The 22,149-nt window shown below is 43.1% G+C and overlaps 1 protein-coding gene across 1 annotated transcript; it reads right to left on the bottom strand.

Annotated features, from left to right (window-relative positions):
- Positions 1–213: 213 nt before the first annotated feature.
- On the bottom strand, positions 214–21,787 carry kcnn4 (potassium intermediate/small conductance calcium-activated channel, subfamily N, member 4). The gene is made up of 8 exons (XM_066719397.1): positions 20,899–21,787; positions 12,189–12,284; positions 10,135–10,601; positions 7,716–7,851; positions 5,692–5,802; positions 4,154–4,275; positions 3,049–3,118; positions 214–2,936 (listed from the first exon to the last, which is right to left on the bottom strand). Exons 1-8 carry the CDS (start codon positions 21,304–21,306, stop codon positions 2,757–2,759), a joined length of 1,590 nt encoding a protein of 529 aa, XP_066575494.1. The 5' UTR covers positions 21,307–21,787; the 3' UTR covers positions 214–2,756.
- Positions 21,788–22,149: the final 362 nt, after the last annotated feature.

Here is a 22,149-nt window from a genome sequence, read left to right as displayed (position 1 = left end):
TGACACTGCGTTCGAGTGACTGATTCCAGAAACTTGGGTTTGATGAGTCGGCAGGTAATTTAGCAACACTGTGCTAACTTGAGTTTTTGATTTGTATTTTCATGATTGCATGGCAGTGGTGTGTGTGTATGCTGAGGTCAGCACTGAGATGAACAACACTGATGGGTTTGTTGTATGCACTGGGGAGCTGTAAAGAAATGCAATGAGAGGCGGTCAGTTTGGCAATCACTTTTAATAGTTAGAAAATACAAAAATACATATTTACATAGCAGAAATTTGATCATGTGCAAAATATATATATAACGCTGTAAACGTTATTTTTCTCAAATGCTTCACGTCATCTCACCTTGTTTCACTTTAAACTTTTAAACCCCGGCAGAAACAGATTGTCTGTTTGGAGCCAGTGATCGGAAGAGAGGGGTGCATGGCATTTAAAAAGAAACAAATGGGAAGCAGTTGCAGTCAAAAGACAATTACAATAGTATTCCATCATAATCATGGGAAGCAGTCCAGTAACAACCGGATTCCAGTGATATGTCCCGGTTAAAGTGGGAGATTGAAAAGTCTGAAGTGAAATAAGAGGAGATTTGAGAGGTGACAACAATTGAACGGTAATGAGCCGACAGGTTCCTTGTAGAAAGCAGGAGCCAGCTGGACGCGTGACAGCTCTAAAAATAAAGAAAAACAAAAGCCAAGAGGAAGCAGTGTGGCTGTCTGCACAGACCAGGGCTGGGCAGGTCCTGTCCTCCAGGGTTGAAGTGGGTTCCTGAGGGCCATTCCACACTCGGGGGTCTTCATTACTAAATTGATTGGAGTCATTTTGGGGTCAGAGGTAACGTCACCCTGTTGGTTCCAGGTGTGAGTCATTCACTGATCGACAGTGGTCTAGAAACCCTGCCCGGAGCGCTGCGGTCTTGTGCTGACCCAGGAGTGTGACCCTGCCTAGGTGTCTGCTACAAATTTGCAGAGACAGACAGATGGACTGCATAGAATAATTTTGAACCACCAAAATTATAAAACTGATATAACCTTAGACACCAATCCTTTGCTGGCATTAATGGTTTGCTTGGAGGGGAATAAATAGACACACACACACATCCACAGACACAGAAAAAACAGACGTTTCACAATTCCAATCCTGTTTAGAAAACTGATGTGCATGCATCAGATTTGTTGTTATTTGTCAAAGGGTTGTGAACGATGTGCAGCAGAGCCATTTAGGACACCAAAATTATGCATTTGAGCTGTACTCCTGGAATTGCGTTGTGAACAATCTGAGCATAATAAAAAAAAAGAAATGCCCAGTGACTGCACTATCCAATTCTCGCCAGCAGAGGGTGCGCTAACACTGTTCATTGCGAGCTTTAGAAACGGAAAAAAAAAACTTCTGCTTGTTTCCCGTGAATCTGATTACAGCCTGAAATCGTGAAAGGCGTTAATAATGTGCTATTTTGAGAAGTGTTTTTGAAGACAAAATAACTGCAAAAAATAAAACGTCCTTTTTTTTTTTTTTCAAAAGTGAGATGGACACGCCAAGATTAAAATGATATCAACATGGCCGATTTAACAGATACATATCTGTTTGAACCTGTAAAACTGCCAGGCCGGCTTAACGCACTAATAATGATTGTGTCAAAAAACTGGCTCGTACTTAAAGGCGGCTTAGAAAATAATAATACACATAAAACCTTCAATGCTTTGGATGACATTAACGTTATTATAAACTGAAAACACATTGCTTTTGTGTATATTCGTTAAAACAAGAATAACGTTAAATACAACCTGTAATTATACAAATAATAATACATCCAGAATGTTCTGCAAAGCTGAAACTGAACAAGCAGCGAGTTTTTAAATCGTTTGGTTTCAGAACACTACTTTTTATAGATGAACGTCGTGTTCACCGGCAAATACCCTCGCACCCGCCCGCTCCCTCTCACTCTACTGCGGTGATGGAAAGTTTGTTCACACCCCTTTGTCAAACAATTAGTTTCCTTTGAATACATTTTGCTCATTAAACTATAACTACTGTCTCGGTTGTGTCCCTCGGTTAAGAGAGAGGTCACAGGTTAGTCAGCTCAGATCCATCAACCCGAATCCGCGCAGCTGCCACTCTCTGTACACAAATGAACAAACTGAATCACATAGTTTCAAAGGAAGAGTGTGAAAACTCTTAGTCTCCCCCTGGTTTTAAGTAAAGGTCTGTTAATGCTTGCTGATGCTGAAACTAATGGTATCCCTTGTATTGTTTATATAAATTGCAATAACAATAAAACAAACAAAAGACAAAACACATATTAAAGTAAACAAAGAACTAAAAGGCAGAGCTGAAAGAGACCAACAATAATAATAATAATAATAATAATCAACACCACCATTATCAAAACACACAGGGCCCGAGACCAAGTGGACCAAGCAGAGTTTGTGATTTATAGATACATTAATTAATAAATATATGTGTGTGATATTATTATGATTATTACTGTATTCCCTTTAGTTTTGTCTCAGTTCTCAAGAACAGGGGGATGCGGTCTTAGTAGGACCAGTATGTGTGTGTCCAGTCACATGACACAAGCAGGGCGGAGTTTTTGCTTTTTAAAGTCTTTGCATACAAAGTCTGCCCCTAGTGCCGGGGGGTGCCTCTCTGTCTTTAAACAGTGTCGGGGCAGATGCCACCATCCCAGTTGAAGAGATGTCTGAGACAAGTTGTGACTCCCCTTTCAGCCAGGGACCCGGGGCAAGGGTGTGTGTCAGGGCTAGGGGAAGCTGTTGTCCAGGCTGCGTGGCTGCTGGGCGATGCGGGTCAACAGCGCCGAAGTGTCCTGGAACGCGCGGGCCAGGTTGTCCAACTTGGTCTCCATGGTGACAATGCGCTGCTCCAGATCCTTGTAGGACTTGCTCCAGTTGCTGCTCAGATCATACAGCATCACCTGGAGCTGAGTGGGGGGAGAGAGACAGATATATTATAGTAATAATAGTTGTATAAGAGTAACATTGAAAAGCATGGTGATAGTTATAGTAACAATAATAATAATTCTTAATCTGTACCATGGAGGGATCCACAATTTCACTGGCGTTGTCTCTCAGCTTCCTCTGCTTCAGCCTGGCATATCGAAACCTGACGAGACACGAGGGGGCGGGATCAGACATTTATCTTTCTACTGCATTGCAGGAGGGGGGTGGGGGGCAGACAGACAGAGCCCATCAACACAGACAGAAATACACACTCACAAGCAGTGCAGTGGAGACTTAATGAATGTACTGGACTGGACTGCTGCAGAGTCACTGACTGGACTGGACTGGACTGGACTGCTGCAGAGTCACTAACTGGACTGGACACACACACAGGTGGGGGGTCACTTACACTCAGGGTTCGAGTTGAATGCACCTTCATGGCAATAAAACACACTCAGACTATCTCATATGACTGAATGTCCTCTTTAAAATATGCACATCAAAGCACTAAGATTTTACATCAACACAACACAACAGGACAGACTACATGCATATCGTTACATTGCGCATTACATTCTGAAATGAGAACGTATCTCCAAAACAAGCCAACAAACACTTACTTCAGAAAAGCTCGTCTGATTGAAGACAACTTCCACTAAATGATAACAATGCACATCTACATACTAATAGAACATGCAGGGTCAACAATCCGATAGACACAAAATGTATGATTGTAGTCATTAATGAATGGGCTTTATACCGACACACGCCCTTTGCCACCAAAACAAACTATGGTCAGCGCAGCGTCTCAATTTAGCTTCAGTTTACTCAATGCAATAACAATGCATCTATTTATATGGCCAGCCTGATTGTGAGTGATAACTGCTTTTTGAATGAGAAAAAATGTTTGTTCTGGCCTCGCTGTGGTTAGTGCTGCTGCCACGGAATTGGTTTAAACCATTATTATAAGACTGCATCAGGGTACTTGCATTTGCAATTCACATTTCTTCTAAAATGTACTGCTATGGTATGTACATCAATACATTTAAATAAGGGGATGATATTTAAGTGATCAGTATGTACAGATCCTGCCGAACTTTGCCTTTTGCTGCTCCCTGGGGGCGGGCTGTTGGAACTGACCTGACCTTACAGTTTAGCTCAGCCCCCCTGGCCCCACCATAACTTGAACCCTGCTTACACTCGGATGGCCTCCAGCAACTGTCTCTGGCGCCCCCTGCTGTCCTCGCCACCCCTCTTGGCCCGGTCACTGCGGTGCAGCAACCAGCACGCACGTAGCACATTCGCAGCAGCCACTCGCACCTGAGAGAGAGAGGAGAGAGGGAGACACAGAGTGTCAAGGATCTCCAGCTCTGGTCCTGGAGAGACATATTCCAGTACAGTACACACACACACACACATGAATGGCTATAGATACACATATAGGCTGTACAAACGCGTACAATCCAAATACCAAATGTAATTGGTGCTACTTTGCAACCCTTACAACACTGTCCCCTATGACATGCCTGTCTCCTACCACACTTCAGTGTGTCTGCACTGTCCCTATAGCCCCTACCCCCCCAGCTCCCTATTGAAGCAGCACTCACCCCCTGTAGTATATCTGATCACTGAGTATCGCAGAGCTACAATATCTAGATGTCGCATGTCTGCTGCAAGATATTTCAATTGTGCACATGAGTCTGAGATATTGTTTATTTATATATAGGAAGAAGCATGATATGCACACACAAAAACAGGTAATTAGCTTAGATTGCACGCTGTGTTCATTTGTTTTTCTTTTTTTCCTGTTTCTTTTCTTTTTTTGAATTTCCTGTTCTGTGACAGATATGAGAGAGGGATAGAAACTCTGACTGCCTCTCTCTCTCTCTTTCCTCTCGCCGCCTTGACTTTTAAATCTCATTAAGCTAGTCAAGTCCCTCTCTCTCTGCGATCTCTTCCTCTCTCTCTCGGTTATCTCTGGGGGTTCTGGCAGGTGGATCCTGCGGGGGGGGAGGTTTGTGTCAGCCAGCACGTCACACAGCGCAGTCCCTCCCTGCCCCCCACGGACACACACCAACTCCCACACTGTTTCCTAGACTCTCTCTCTCACACACACACACACAAACACACACTCCACTTCCTTCCATGTCCCTGTCCAACCCCCACCCCCCTGACACACTTCATAAACTCTTGAGCACAACTACAAGGCTAAAGCTGCAAGAAAGTCCTTTCCTGAAAGCGCAATAATTTCCTCAGTTTGACGCCTTCCCTGGGGCTAAATATAACAACACATCACAGAGACACATACACACACATAGAGAAACAGAGACAAAGAAACACAAACAGAGACACACAGAGAGTCAGAGAGACACATAGAGAGAGACACACATTAGATAGAGAGAGACAGAGAGATAGAGAGACATACATAGAGACCAGAGGTGATTCTAGGGTATGTGGGGGCCCCAGGCAAAATAAATCCCGATGGTGAAGCGGCGCAGTTTTCTCCGGTGAGAGTGGGGGGGGTTTCCCATTTGGGGGCCCCACCTCTGCCCGGGGCCCCAGGCAATTGCCTAGGATGCCTACCCCCTTGCAACACCCCTGATAGAGGCAAAGAGAGACAGAGAAACACACATAGAGAGCCAGAGAGCCAGAGAGGGACACAGAGAGAGTAGAGAGAGGGGGACAGAGATACAGAAAGACATAGAGAGAGAGAGGTTCCACTGTTCACATTCGCACCTCTTTGGTGATCTGGATGTCCAGCATGAAGTGATGGACGTGCTTCTCACCCTTGTTCAGAGCCAGCTTCTTCGTCAGCACAGCAACCAGCATGGCTGTGCAGCCCACTCCCTGGAGCATGACACAACACACACACAGTTAGTGTACACACCACAATACACAATATTTTATCTGTAAAGCGCACAGCACACAATACACACAACACAGCAGAAAATAGTAGTAGTAGTAGTAGGATTTAGTTTCTGGGGAACTAAAGCAGGATTTGTGACAATGAAAACAGTCAATTCTTTGTGTTGAAATGTCATGGTTTGTGTCTGGATTGTGAAACACTGCACCACTGTACCAGTGACTGTGCTGTTTGTCCGGGCATACAGGCCACCCTGCCCCCATGCATCTGCCAGTCCCTGAGAGCAGCACGGCACACAGGCACGTGGCGAAAACAACAACAATCATCAGCACATGTGTCCACTCAGTCCATTTTTGAAAGCTTAGCACCATGGAAAAATATATCAGCCAAAAGAATAACAACAACAACAACAACAACAACAATAATAATAATAATAATCACTTTCTCAAGCTACCTATTCTACTGCTTGTTTGTGTTTTTCTTGGCTCAATGTTCCAGTTAAAAGCCCTACAGAGTGTCCATTTCATTTATTTTTTGTTAATATGTCTTCTTTTCCAATAAATGCGTCTGGAGGGGTATGCTAAGAGAAGACATTCACTGTTTCCTCAAATTCCTACTCTACTGTCGCACTGCAGCTATTTATAGCAGCTGTATTCTGGGACTTTATAGAATCATTTTCATTTTCTCTCTTCTTCTGCTTCTTATTTTGGTCCTGTATTATTATTATCATTATTACTATTATTATTATTATTATTATTATTATTATTATTATTATTATTATTATTATTATTATTATTATTATTGGTCTGGGAGTTAGTACAGTTACCTTGCTCCTCGGTCAGCTTGCGTTAGGTAAGCAAGAGAACAAAAGAGAGAGAGAGATGATGCTGTTAGTCACATGAGGCGGGGCAAGAGCCAAGCAAGGGAGGGAGCAAGGGAGGAATGGAGAGGAGGGAGACGGGAGAGAGGAGAGTGGAGAGGAGAGAGGGGAGAGGGGAGGAGGGAGAGGGGAGACTGGACTTTACTATAATATACTGGACAGGACTGGACTGGACTGGACTGGACTGGACTGGACTTTACTATACTATACTATACTATACTATACTATACTGGACTGGAGTATACTATACTGGACTGGACAGGACTATATTATACTATACTATACTGGACTGAACAGGACTGGACTGAACTATACTATACTGGATTGGACTGTACTGTACACTGTACTGTACTGGACTTTTTGCTACACAACTCTCCTGCCCTTCCTCCTCCTCATCTTCTCTCCCTCTATTTCTTCTCTCTCTCTCTCTCTCTCTCTCTCCCTCTGGTGAGTCAGTGTTATGAGCCTGTAAAGGAAGTTGGAGGAAAAAGCTACAAGTCTGGGCCAAGAGCGGACAGGAACTACAGTTTGAGTCACTGACACACACACACACACACACACACACACACACTATCACATACACACCCTGAGTGACAAACTGATTGACAGAGCCACACAATGACACACTACACACTGACACACACATTCAGAGTGACACACAGATTGACACAGGTACACAATGACACTCACACATTGACACACACACCCTGAGTGACATACAGACTGACAGAGCCACACACTGACACAGACATACACATACATGCACTGATACATACATTCAGAGTGACACACATTCAGATTGTCACAGGTACACATGGACACACAAAATCACATATACAGCTCTGGAAAAAATTAAGAGACCACTCAACATTGATTTCTGAACTTGGAGTGGCCTCTTATTTTTTTCCAGGGCTCTATATATAAACACACAAACTGATTGGACAAACACACGAACACTGACTGAACGATTGACAGACTGCAGCACCCTTCCTCCCTCTCCCTCTCCCTCTCCCTCACCATCACTCCAGTGAAGAGACACACAGTTTTGCCACAGGATGTCTTGGGGTACAGGTCCCCGTAGCCCACGGTCAGGAAGGTGATGGCGATCAGCCACATGGCGTTGTCCATCCGCCCCGTCTCCTCCCGCGTCTGCCTGCAGGGGACGCCAGAGAACAGCGGATTGGCCATGGAGTCACCAATCAGCTGGATGGGGTGGGGCGGGGAGAGGAGGAAGAGGGTGGGGGTGGGCAGGGGCGTTGTATTTCAGACCACTACTGTGCAGTATAAAGTTGTCTAGTCCTGTACATTACACTACATTGTAATGCATATAGCAGGGATGGACTGGGACTAAAACATCGACCCTGTACCTTGACCCAGACAATCCACAGATTCTCCACTGACATTGACACGCACATTCACACACCAGCCCCTAATACATCCACCTAGATATTGCTATTGTTGTACACTAATACAGTGCTATTGTCAGAGTTCTACACAACACACACACTCTGTAAACTGTTGTAAGAGTTATAAACAACACATACTGAATTGTCAATATCCCATCTTTATCTGAAGCCTAATTTAAAATAAGAATGGTATAATACCTAGAACAGCCGTAGCCCCTCCATTTGTTTTAACTGCAGATTAGAAATACAGCAACATAGTGGAAACAATATATTATAGTCAGGCTGAATCATCATGAATTTAATTAATAAAAGGGTGCTGTCAAGGAGTCATGTAAATAGTAGAGTTTCAAACCTAACCAAAATTAACCTGTTGAATTTAAAAAAGTATTTTTCATGAGAGGAACTATAATGCTGCATTCTACAAGAAATATAAAAATCAAGTAATAAATTGCTGAGACGTACTCACTTTTGGGGACACAAGCTCAAATACATAGTAAAAATATGAAGAAAATATTAAATATCATATGGCGTAGTTCTATTAAACAAAAGTTGAATAGGGCTTGAAATGAGAGAGCTCGAAATGTGCATTAATCAACAAACTATCTGGCATCATCTTACTGGTACAGTTAGTTAACTAGAAGGATTGTGAAATGTAGTTTACATAGTGAATGTTTAAACAATAAAAATAAAAGAGCTTGAATAACATTATGTTAATGTGTATCCGCACGTTTTGATAAACAGTTGAAGAATCGAGGGTGATATAGCTCTCGTCTGCCTGTCCTCTGATCAGATCAACAAGTGTCTAACTTTCCTTGGAATTCAATCTTGATCATGTTGCAGACCCAGGTCTTTGCATTAATGTTTTGATCAATCACCTGTTTGATGATGTAGGCTAATTATTTTGTATTAGGCTGGCGACAGGTTGTCTGGTGTTAGGGTTTACTACTGTTGGCACTACAATTCAGTATCTATACATGACTGAAGATGCCCCTCACCCAGGTTACTAAAAGCAACACAAACAGCCCTGTTGCAAAGGCACTGTAGTGTTGAAAAGCACGTTTTCTGGATTGATATATACGCAGCTGTAATAGACGGAGCCATTTCAAAGCGCTGCATGTTGCATAAGATGTTATATTTGAGTTTTATGCTATTTTTATGACTGGTTATTTATGTTTTATAATTGTATAAATCTGCTTAGATATGTGCAAACCGATTTCTACACCAGTTTACACAGTTTATTGCGTAAAGTTTAATTTATTATTCGTTTTTTCCTGTTCATGTTTAAGCGCTCGTTTTTCCAATAATAAGAAAAACACTTTAATTTTCAATGTAGATGTGTTTCTGCCCTGAAAATGTAAGGTGTGGTGCTCATATGTAAAACTATTAAGTTTTATCCAACTCTTTGTTTTTCATGTCATCACACAGCTGCTTTATAAAGGAGCCGCACATTATGTGGGTGTGGCGGTTGTATGTAGTACAAAATGTCGGCGGTTCTAGTGTTTTTCCAGAAAATAAACATTCAATTTGTTAACGTTTAAAATGTAAACTATTAACATCCCTGTAGCACACACAATACTGATGTTGTATTATCTGTCTCTCTCTCTGCCCTGGCTACCCATTTTTATGTATTTTTATTGTTTGTTTTTTTACAAAATTGAATCAAAGACTCGTGGCTCTGTGAGGGAAGAGGTGGGGCGGGGTTAAGGGCTGCTGCAACCAGTCTGACATGTTCTTGCTGTATGTCATTGGAACAGCCTGGATGATCTCTCTCAGATATTAAATGTAATATTCAGGCCCTGTTCCGGGACCATTGTAATGTCCATTGAGTGGGCTGGCCCAGGCCATTAATAATATATATGTAAAAAAAATGAATTGTGTTTGTGTCGAGCCCACCGGCCCACAGGTTGACCGGCCCACCGGGAATTCTCCCTGTGCTCTAGATGGCCAGTTGGCTCCTGCTAGCAATGCTCTTAAGTCCATCCTACTCCACCTCGCCCCCTTCCCCAACAACCCCCCCTCCCCCAACTGACCTCTCACACAGGGTTAGCATCCAGGAGGCACAGAGCCACAGCATCAAGATGAAGCAGAGCAGAGAACGGGCAGGATAGGTGTTCATCAGCACCTTGAGCATGAAGCGGAAGCTGAAGTTGATGTTGTTGAGGGAGCCGATACTGCGGTAGGAGGCGCTCAGGAGCACCTTGCTGTGCAGCAGCATGGCCCGGTGCACCAAGTACAGCCGCAGGAACATCATGCAGGACAGCAGCAGCTCCAGCTCTGAGAGGGCGTCTGCTGGCCCACTGCTGGAACACAGGGGGGGTGAGGAGAAGTTGCCCTTGCCAGTGTTTGCCCCGGCCCCCTTGTCCCAGGGCTCCTGGGGCCCCCAGCCCGTGGCAAAGGGGTGCACGGCGCACACGGCAATCTCCAGGATGATACCCAGCACCCGGGGCATCGTGATGGCAATGCGCCAGTCTTCCAGGTTGTGGTCGATCATGAAGACCTGAGAGAGGGAGGTTAGAGGGAGGGATAGAGGATGTGGGGAGAGATACAGAGAAAGGAGGAGGAGAGGGAGAGAGGATAGGGTGAAAGTGCCTTGGTGACTGAATGGTAAAGAGTGAAAGAGATTTGATGAGACACACACACAGACACACACACACACAATGACACACACACATACAAACCAATAAATACATGTTGACACACACAAGACACATGTAAAAGCTGAGCGACAGACACATATACAGACAGACATACAGACAAATATAGATGACACCAGGCAGAAATCTGGGCTGGAGCTCAATGTTGTCACTTGAGCTCCCTGAGACTCTCCAGCTGGGGTGGGGGGGGTGGGGGGTCATGAGAGCTCAGATTGAGGAGGGAGGGGTGATGGTGGCAGAGGCGGTGGGGCTGGGGGAGTTGGATGAGACCAAGGGATCAGATCCTGTAGCTTTGCCTACAAGCCACCAATTCAAATCCCTCAGATCATACACAAGTTTTTTGATTGGATTGGATTTCACAAGAGATCATTTGTCTCTGCCCTTCCTCCAGCGATTACCGAAATTGATTTCATAATCTAGTAAGTGGTTGAAGACTTTACATTTCTCGGATTATATGAAATACATGGAGGCACCGGCTACATTTCGACCACATGTTGCTTTGTGATCCATATATGTGTTTCACATATTGAAAGAACGAGGTACCCATTGTGGATACAGAAACAAATGTATAAGTGACAGACAAAACATTCAATTCAGATACATCCCATTAATTTCAAATGCAAACTGACAGGGGGGAAAAGTTGAGGATCGCACATCTCTGTCCCATGGGGGGCAGTGTGTGATTTATGAGCCACCAATGTAGATCGATCCCCATTGACAGTAATGAGGCCTAAAGATATTCTTTCTAATTACCTCCTCCACCCACACACACACCACCCAAACACAGAATCCCTGAATGTAAGGCACTGTTTGCTGTTTCTCACAAATAAATGAAATAAACAAATATAAATATATATAAAAAAAATAAAAAAATAAAAAAATTGACGCAGAGCCTGCCTAGGTTACAGTGCATTGGTCTCAGTTTGGTGCTTGTTTCCCCTCTGCTTCTCGCCTGGCTGGCTGGTGGTCTGGCAGGGGGGGATCTGTCAGGGCAGGTAGCAGTAGGCAGAGCCATACTGAGGCTCTTATCAGTGCTGACCAGGGCAGGGCTGGGGGCTGAGTGTGTTAAAGGGACACACACACTCACACACACACACACTCACACACTCAAACATATACGCATACACATACACACACTGACTGACACTGACTAACTCTTTCTTTCTGACAGAGACAGACAGACAGGCACACACGGGAACAGAGACAGTGCTGGCACCCCTAAACACGGACACACTCCCCAAGGTTTCAGATTTCACACTGACACACTGACAAACTGACTGACTGACACACTGATTGACTGAAACACTGACTGACTGACTGACTGACTGACTGACACACGACTAACTGACTGACTGATGCACTGACGGACAAACTGACACACTGACTGACTGACTGACACACTGATGAACTGACTATGTGTATTCACTCACCTGGATGTCTTTGTAATGGAACACCACAATGAGGAAGATCAGGCAGACAGTTGATAGAGAGATCAAGCACTTCATGATGAAGGCTGGGATCATGTTCTGCAGAGGAGACAAGAGAAGAGCAAAGCGGTGGAGGAGAGTGGGTTTATCATAATGCACAGAGCAGACCTGACTGAGTGTGTGTGTTAGTGTGTAAGTAAACGTGTGTGAGAGAGAGAGAATGTGTGTGTGTGAGGAAGGTTGGTTGTTCTGTACTTTGTTGTATTATACTGTACTGTACTACATTGACTTGTATTGAACTGCTGTTTACTATATTGTATTGTATTGTATTGAGTTGTACTGTATTGTACTGTAGTGCAATGCATCGTGCAGGGACCCGGGCAATGACACAACAAGCAAGCTCCCTCTTGAAACACAGAGCCGCTGTTTACAGCCACTATTAACATACCTGAGACATCTCGAGTTGACGCTATATGCGAGAGAGAAGGCGCGGCTCAGAGTGGTGCTGGGGGAGCACAGAGACTGCGCTGTGATCACAGCAGAGTACATAACAGCATGCCACACGGCCAGAGAACCACAACCATGTCTCCAAACCAACAACACAGCCATGTAAAATATAAGTAAATAACACAATATTTTATTTTATTTTATATTTGTAAAGTTCTTAATGTTATTGTATATAATTTAAATGTACCCAATTGCTTTGGCAATACTTGCGTGTAAACATATCATGCCAATACAGCTTGTTTTGAATTTGAATTTGAGAGAGAGAGAGAGAGAGAGAGAGAGAGAGAGAGAGAGAGAGAGAGAGAGAGAGAGAGAGAGAGAGACGTTTGGAAAATGTAAAGAATCCCCGCTGGCTATTAGGACTACTGTGGACTAGACCGTAGTGCAGGGCGCAAATTAACTGAACAGCGGGTATAAAATAAATAGGCTACATAAATTGAAACAGGACCTTGATTTTACACACACACACACACACACACACACACACACACAGTCAGTTCAGGCACAGGGAAACGCCCGGGTGTGTGTGTGTGTGTTTAATTGCAACGACTGTAATTCTGTTCAGTTCTGTTCAAAATTATTATCAATAATAATATAGTAGCAAAAGCTACTATCGCGTTGTATTGTTGTTCTTATTATTAGATGATTATTATTATTAGCTACTGTGAGCGGCAGCCGATCAAAGGCGGCGTTGCCAGGGCGATGGCCACAGTGACGCGGCGCCCCGGTCCCGCTCTCTGGCCGCCCGCTTTCTTGGCCGATCCCGAGACTCGACATTTCGGCCCGGCGAGACGACGCTCATTGTTGAAGCGGAAAAGTCACGCAGCAACCGAGCCTGCCAAAACACATCGACCCGAGAGGAGGAAACCCAGCACCGACCTGATTATAATATAAGTGTGTTTACACAGCGGGGAGGGGAGGCGGGAACAATGTCGCCTTGTGTTCAGGTGCTCAGAGAACAAAGGCTACACTTAACCCCTGTCTGCCCCCAAGAGCAGCAACTCCGGCTACAACAGGGCGCGGGGTTCACACGTGTCTGCAAATCAGCACCGAGACTGCACTTACAAATATGTGTGTTTTGGAAACGTGTCTGTCAGTATCTTTGAAATTACACCATATTGTTGTGTTGTAATTATTGTTCCTCATTTCAATGATTAAGCACCGGGCATGTTTGGAGATGCTTAGCCTTAAGCGAAGCTTAATTCTGTTTATACCAATAATCGCCAAAGCAGGTTCAAAAAAAATAAAGAAACCAAAGCCAAGCAAACCATCCTTATTCCCTACAATGCATGAGTCAGAGGATATTTTGGTTTTATGTTATTAAATTATTAGGCCAGCAGTATGGGGTAGCAGTTAGTGTTCAGGTCCCTTGAGCAAGATACTACCTAGCTTACTCCAGTAAAAACCCAGTTGTATAAATGGATAGCTGTTTGTAAAAAAACAACAACAATGTGCTATATCATAACATTTGTAAGTCACTCTGGATAAGGGTGTCTGATAACACCTAATAAAATTAGTCGATATTCCATAGGTCTTGTTAAAGTATCTTAACTTACTTCCAAGTAAGGTTTAGATTTGTGTGTGATCCAGCTCCATGTTATATGCCAGTAGGGTGTGTCAGGGTCGTTATTGTGGGCTCATAATGCCTTCCACCCAGAGTTCATATCCATGCCTTTGATAGCGTCATATAATAAAAGCGTGTGATATATCGTGTGTAGTTTGGTGCTCGCTTGCGGAAGTAATAAGTGGCTGTCCACTGGTGCAGGGCGTTTGGTCATTTCCCCCAATATTTGATTGTAATAACAATAGCACAATTGTAGGTTTCATTGCTTTTTTAAAAGCTGCTTCTGGTCATAATAACTGGCAATAAAGAGTTTCAAATACAAGAATATGTTGAAAATGATACCAATAAAAATGGGGTGCACATACACACATAAATAAAAACAATGTGGCAAGAACACGTCTGCTGCACCTCTTTAAAGACTTAATTCTGCGAGTAAAAACGAAAGGGCACCTTTTCCCCTTCTTTGACCTTCTGTTCCTCTTGATGTTATTTTCATTCTTACCTGCACTCCTTGTATTACCCCTTTTTCTTCCCTCTTCCTCTCCTTCTGTTTCTGTTCCTTTTATTATTTGCATTCTTACATGCATTATTTTTCTTATTACGCTGTAGGCATCTTTCCTGCTGACCTGTCTTTTCCCACAAGTGTCTCAAGATCTGGACTTTTACACTTGGCAACATCATCACATTTCACTACTGTGGCCTTAGCTTTTATCTGACACTATCTAGTGTGGTTAAAGCACAAGTAAATTTAACGCACAAATACATTTTTGTATGTCTGGTGATGACTGGGTGTGGAACTGGTGGGGGGACTCATACACATACCATACCCTTGGACTGTCTCCCTGCTGTGTACTGTTTCGTCCACGATTCCCCAGGTGGCCAGTGACCCTGGGTGATGGGGCGTGGAGGCCAGGGGCGGAGGTGCTGCGGCCAGGCTGATAGTTGATACATGGGGCTAGACTTACACAAATTGCTGAGCCGAGTGACACCTGATTTTATAATTAGTCAGGCGCGATAAACTCACATCTTAAAATAGTGCATACGGTGTATGTCTGTCAACACATGATCCCCATCTGTGAAATGCAGGACTCTATTTGTTTATCTCATGTGATCTACCAATCTAGTTATTGATCTATCGTCTATATATTGTCTGACTGCCTATATGTCTATTTCTCTATTTGTGTTTCACTTTCTCCATGTACACGTTTGTCTGTCTGTTGTACACCTTAAAACAACAGCATCACATACTATATAGCATCTATTGAACATGGTCTATGGCTCGCCTTACAACAAAAAATACAGCCCTGTGGAACACCCCAGTCCAGCTGTGTCATAGGCCACCCCTCAAAATCTATTGTTTTTGGAGCAGGACAGCAGGAAGTGCATCTCTATTTCTCAGCCTGTGAGAAAGCCCAGAACTTCTTGTGTCGGTCAGTTTCAGTGGCCAGGCCGTGGTCACCGAATCTGTACTGTGTCAATATTTGTCTTTCTTTTGTGTTTTTAATCTTCATGAACTAATCTGCCAATTTGACTTGTCTGTTGAAGTTTAACACTCATTTGCTTTGTGATATTGATCATTTTCCAATTTGCAATGTATATATATTTTTTGATTTTTGTCAATTTGTTTAAAGTGTGTTGGGTTTTGTGCAGTCAGTCTGTCTGTCTGTCTCATCAGGACTGTATGTCGGCCTGATTCAGGTGGGCCCAGAATTTGTCTGCTCTCTTCTGGATTGAGATAATTAATGAGAAAACTCACAGATCAGCTCTGGATGCATTATTTGGGGTGTTTCTGTGGACTTGCAAGATATTTTTACAAAACTCCCTATGATGTGTTTCAATTAGGCATTTGTCCCCATTGTTTGTGTTTTTATTCTGGGTTGGTCCCCAGATCTCACTTCCATCGAGTAGAAAGGTCTGAATTATGCTATTAAATATTTTAACCAATTGCTGATAGGGGCTTTGATTTGAACTGACTTTTCATGGCATGGAATACCCTACGTGCTTTTTATTTTAATGCTGTTTTCTCACACACACACACTTTATCACACACACTCTCTCACACACATTCTATTACACACTCTCTGTGTCCCTCTCCCTCTCCCTCTCTCTTTCACTCACACACAGATTATGACATCTCCATTACTGTTACAGTATTGCAGAGTTTCAGCCAGTTACTGATCAGGCGCTTGAGTTTTCCCACAGGTCTGCACTGGAACGCAGGAGGAAAGGAATCAGTACCAGACTCTCCCCTCTGCCCGTCCCAACACAGCTCCCAACACGCAGGAAATGTGCAGGGCGTGTGCGGACCGGTGGAAAAGTCTGCCTAGCACCTGGAGTTTAACATGGCAATGGAGAAAGGCCTGGTCCTGGAGAGTTTAGGTATACAGTACAGCAGGGTTTCGAGCCCTGGTCCCCGGTGATCAAACCACGACAACAACACAGTGACACGACCTTGACACTCTATCCAAAACTCCAATCAGTCAGTTAATCCACAGACCAAAAACAAACAAAGATGTGTCGACACGTCTCAACTTCATACCGACCATTTAACAAGTATTAATGAATTACTCATTTACTGATTTATGAACCTGTATTGCCATACTTACAATAACAGTCACAACATCCTAGAGAACTAAAGCATGACTCACAACAATAGCACCTACAGTGAGGGAAAAAAGTATTTGATCTCCTGCTGATTTTGTACGTTTGTCCACTGACAAAGAAATGATCAGTCTATAATTTTAATGGTAGGTGTATTTTAACAGTGAGAGACAGAATAACAACAAAAAAATCCAGAAAAACGCATTTCAAAAAAGTTATACATTGATTTGCATGTTAATGAGGGAAATAAGTATTTGACCCCTTCGACTTAGTACTTGGTGGCAAAACCCTTGTAGGCAATCACAGAGGTCAGACGTTTCTTGTAGTTGGCCACCAGGTTTGCACACATCTCAGGAGGGATTTTGTCCCACTCCTCTTTGCAGATCCTCTCCAAGTCATTAAGGTTTTGAGGCTGACGTTTGGCAACTCGAACCTTCAGCTCCCTCCACAGATTGTCTATGGGATTAAGGTCTGGAGACTGGCTAGGCCACTCCAGGACCTTAATGTGCTTCTTCTTGAGCCACTCCTTTGTTGCTTTGGCTGTGTGTTTTGGGTCATTGTCATGCTGGAATACCCATCCACGACCCATTTTCAATGCCCTGGCTGAGGGAAGGAGGTTCTTACCCAGGATTTGATGGTACATGGCCCCGTCCATCGTCCCTTTGATGCGGTGCAGTTGTCCTGTCCCCTTAGCAGAAAAACACCCCCAAAGCATAATGTTTCCACCTCCATGTTTGACGGTGGGGATGGTGTTCTTGGGGTCATTCCTCCTCCTCCAAACATGGCGAGTTAAGTTGATGCCAAAGAGCTCGATTTTGGTCTCATCTGACCACAACACTTTCACCCAGTTCTCCTCTGAATCATTCAGATGTTCATTGGCAAACTTCAGACGGGCCTGTACATCTGCTTTCTTGAGCAGGGGGACCTTGCGGGCGCTGCAGGATTTCAGTCCTTCACGGAGTAGTGTGTTACCAATTGTTTTCTTGGTGACTATGGTCCCAGCTGCCTTGAGATCATTAACAAGATCCTCCCATGTAGTTCTGGGCTGATTCCTCACCGTTCTCATGATCATTGAAACTCCACGAGGTGAGATCTGCATGGAGCCCCAGACCGAGGGAGACTGACAGTTATTTTGTGTTTCTTCCATTTGCGAATAATCGCACCAACTGTTGTCACCTTCTCACCAAGCTGCTTGGCGATGGTCTTGTAGCCCATTCCAGCCTTGTGTAGGTCTACAGTCTTGTCCCTGACATCCTTGGACAGCTCTTTGGTCTTGGCCATGGTGGAGAGTTTGGAATCTGATTGATTGATTGCTTCTGTGGACAGGTGTCTTTTATACAGGTAACGAGCTGAGATTAGGAGCACTCCCTTTAAGAGAGTGCTCCTAATCTCAGCTCATTACCTGTATAAAAGACACCTGAGAGCCAGAAATCTTGCTGATTGATAGGGGATCAAATACTTATTTCACTCATTAACATGCAAATCAATTTATAACTTTTTTGAAATGCGTTTTTCTGGATTTTGTTGTTGTTATTCTGTCTCTCACTGTTAAAATACACCTACCATTAAAATTATAGACTGATCATTTCTTTGTCAGTGGGCAAACGTACAAAATCAGCAGGGGATCAAATACTTTTTTCCCTCACTGTACATATCTGTCAAACTTCCACTGAGCTCTGGCGTTAACCACATACGTATAACAGGTCTAGGGGCTGGGGTCAGGTTTACAGTTGGGGTCAGGGGCTTAAAGTTAGGAAAACATTTATTTTTAAATTACTAAACGACTTAAAAAAGAAACAAATCAAAAACCATCACACAGATTATGCTAATTCCCATCGACAACATCAACTGCTCCTGTGTGTGAGTCAACGTTCTGCGTTTTTAATATTGTAAATTATACAATGCAAATGTACTAACCCTAAGGGTAATAATACAGCTTTATGCAATGCATATTTTGTTGCAGTAGCCCAGTTAACCATTAAACACCGTGTAGCAGAGGCTTGAAACTGTTGTCTAATAAACCGCGCAATGTACATGTTAGCGTTCCGATGCAGAACAGCTCTTCTCAATGAAGAGCCGTTTAGCAATAGTTACTACACCTACTACAAAATACCTCCTACTACCAGCACCGCCACTACTTCTGTTATTACAATTGCTATACAATAACAACGACGACGACTACTAGTACTACTACTAAAAATAATAACAAATAAAGTAGCACAATATTATCTGAGTAAATAGCACTTATAATTTCCTGTTAGCTGGCCCTGTTACCTATTATTTCCTATAATTGTTTTCGCTATATCCTGTACAATATTTTTCTTCTTAAAATGCTTTGAAATTTCGTGTTCCTGTGTTTTTTTGTGCGTCGCTACTATATATAGCTAGCCTAACACTATACCGTTTTTTCAACACTAAGATAGTATTATTATAATTATTAACAAGAACAACAATATAATAATAATAATAATAATAATAATAATAATAATAATAATAATAATAATAATAATAAGACTTGCGATGACCTACCTACAGAAACAGCAGTGGCATGCGAGATACTGTAAATATGACGACGTAATTATAAGCCCAATCTTTTTGGTAGGTGCGTTTTTAACTGATTTGCATGTGGGTATTTTTGCGATTTCTTCCAAAATAACTAGAAAAGTTGTTTTTCCTGTTTCCCGAACGGATAATAATGTGTTGTTATTAGGCCATTATTATTATTATTATTATTATTATTATTATTATTATTATTATTATTATAACAATATAAGTAATAACAACACCCACTACTACCACCAATAGTAGTAGTAGTAGTGACAATAACAATAGCAATAGCAATAACCATAACAATAATTCAGTTTAAGAAAAAAGGGTGGGGGGGATTTTGATTGTGTCCGTTTATTCCTAATTCTGGATTCAAAAGTATTTTGTTACCTTGCAAGTGGAAAAGCCGCAATATCGACAACAACTATCGATAAGATCGAGCATCTATTGATAACCATTTAAAACCACGAAACCTATCGCTACCACGAAATTACTATCGGCGTGTAACATCGGGGAAGTGCATCCCCATACAGTCTAGAGTTTGTGGGGTCCAGCCTGAGGGAGTCTTCTTTCACATAATTTAATGTATTGTCATTACTGTTTTGTTTCGATGTTAACCTAACTCTGTAGAAACATCAGTGGTGCGTGAGAAACTGTAAATATGAGGAAATTATTATGTTGTCAAGGTGTGTCGTTAATTGATCTGCCTGTGGGTAATTGCGCGGTTGTGCCCAAAAGAACTGGAATAAGGGTACATTTTTACACTGGCGCGATGTGCTCCCGACCGGCCACCTTCAACTTCGAAACTCTTCCCCCAAAAACTAACCTCGCACAGTCAGGTCACGATACCAGAGATAACAGCAGCACCACCTTGTTTTTAATGTTTCCCGAAATCATTTTCATGAGAACGCATACCAATTATTATTATTATTATTATTATTATTATTATTATTATTATAGTCCTATGCAGTAAATCGCACATACATAAACTGCATGATTGCTTAATGATCATTGTTATTATTACAATAATTGTAATAACAACTACTACCACTACAATCAGTATTACTACAGTAATAATAATAATCACCATCATCCAACAACAATACTACTACTACTACTACTACTACTACTACTACTACTACTACTACTAATAATAATAATAATAATAATAATAATAATAACAAAGAAAAAGTAGAAGAAGAAAGAGGAGGATAAGCGTGTTCTTATTCTGGTGCTCGTCCTAGTTCGTTTCCTTACACCCTCGGAAGATTAATCTGTATAAGCGATAGCCGCGATGATCTTGCGGCTGCCCTCCCCCTGGTCACACATCATGCAGCCCTGTGCAGTTTGCACTTGCTTGCGCTCATTTGCACTGGGATATATGCCTATTGTGCGTCGCACGTATGGTATCAACTGTACTTTGTAACGCTTTGAAAGTGTTTCTTGTGAAAGCTGTCACACGATTCATATATGACAGTAACTGTAGTCACCTACCGCTGTGTACACCACGGGGCACATCTCGGCGTGCAGGACCATGAGCAGGATGCCCAGCGTCGCAGCGCCCAGCGCCCAGGCGCACAGCCGCTTCTTGTCCCCCTGCAGCAACTTTCTGTCCACCAGTTTTTTAAAGAAGAGGCTGTGCGGGGAGCCGGGTCGGGGGGTTCGGGGGCTGCCCGACACGGTGATCTCGGTGCAGTCCCTCCCGTCGCTCTGGTCCTCAGTCTTGGAGGCAGGCAGCAGCGACTTTTCAGTCAACTCCATGTCTCCTCTGTGCGTCCCTGGTCCTCCTCTTCCACGGTATCTCTCGTCTTCTCCTTCTTCTTCGTCGGCGTCTTCAGCTCCGTTGCCCAGCGCGCCGTCTTTCCCTCCAACCAACCCGTTCCCACGGCTGTGCGACGGCATGACAAACTTTTAAGGATTGAGTACCGAAGCTCTCCGCCGCCTCTCTCCGCCTCATCTGAAAAGTGGAGGGCAGCGACTGCGGTAGAGACAGGCTCCACACTCGCTAACACACACACAAACGCACGCCTGCGCGCACAATCTGACGGATCCACTTTAGCTGTCACTTATCTAGTGTCCTTTTTCTTTTTCTTTCATTTGTATAATAGGTGACGTTACAGTACTAATTTACATAAAGGGCCCCCTTCATGCTCGCCTACAGAAGCGTGTATAAATACAGGCTACTAGGTGACTGACTGACTGCTTAGCTCTAGTTACCCAACGGAGACCCTATGTTTTGCATAAAATTCTGGAAGTATTTTTTGACTGTGTGAGGGTGAGTGTGTATGTGTGTGTCTGTGTGTGTGTGAGAGAGAGAGAGAGAGAGAGAGAGAGAGAGAGAGAGAGAGAGAGAGAGAGAATGTGTGTGTGTGTGTGTGTGTGTGAGAGAGAGAGAGAGAGAGAGAGAGAGAATATGTGTGTGTGTTTCAGTGAGAGTGTGTTTTTGTATGCGTGTTTCCGTGAGAGTGTGTGTGCATGAGAGAGAGAGAGAGAGAGAGAGAGAGAGAGAGTGTATGTGTTCGTTGATTTGTTTCTTCTTTTTGCATATCAATATCGCCTGCCTGTAACACATGGGATTATAGATAAGCATCTGTTTTCATCCTACAGTGAAAAAACAATAAACTTTACAGGGTACGATGTTATAAGCAACTCTAGTCCCTTGTCTCCATTGTACTGAAGGACAAGCTTACGCTTTCCAAAACAACAAATAAGAAACATATTTTGTTTAGTATATCGTTGAATATA

This window comes from Amia ocellicauda, chromosome 12, assembly GCF_036373705.1.
Source record: "Amia ocellicauda isolate fAmiCal2 chromosome 12, fAmiCal2.hap1, whole genome shotgun sequence".
Lineage (NCBI taxonomy): Eukaryota > Metazoa > Chordata > Actinopteri > Amiiformes > Amiidae > Amia > Amia ocellicauda.
Note: the sequence above shows the minus strand (reverse complement) of the source record. Positions and strands in the feature narration are given on the sequence as shown.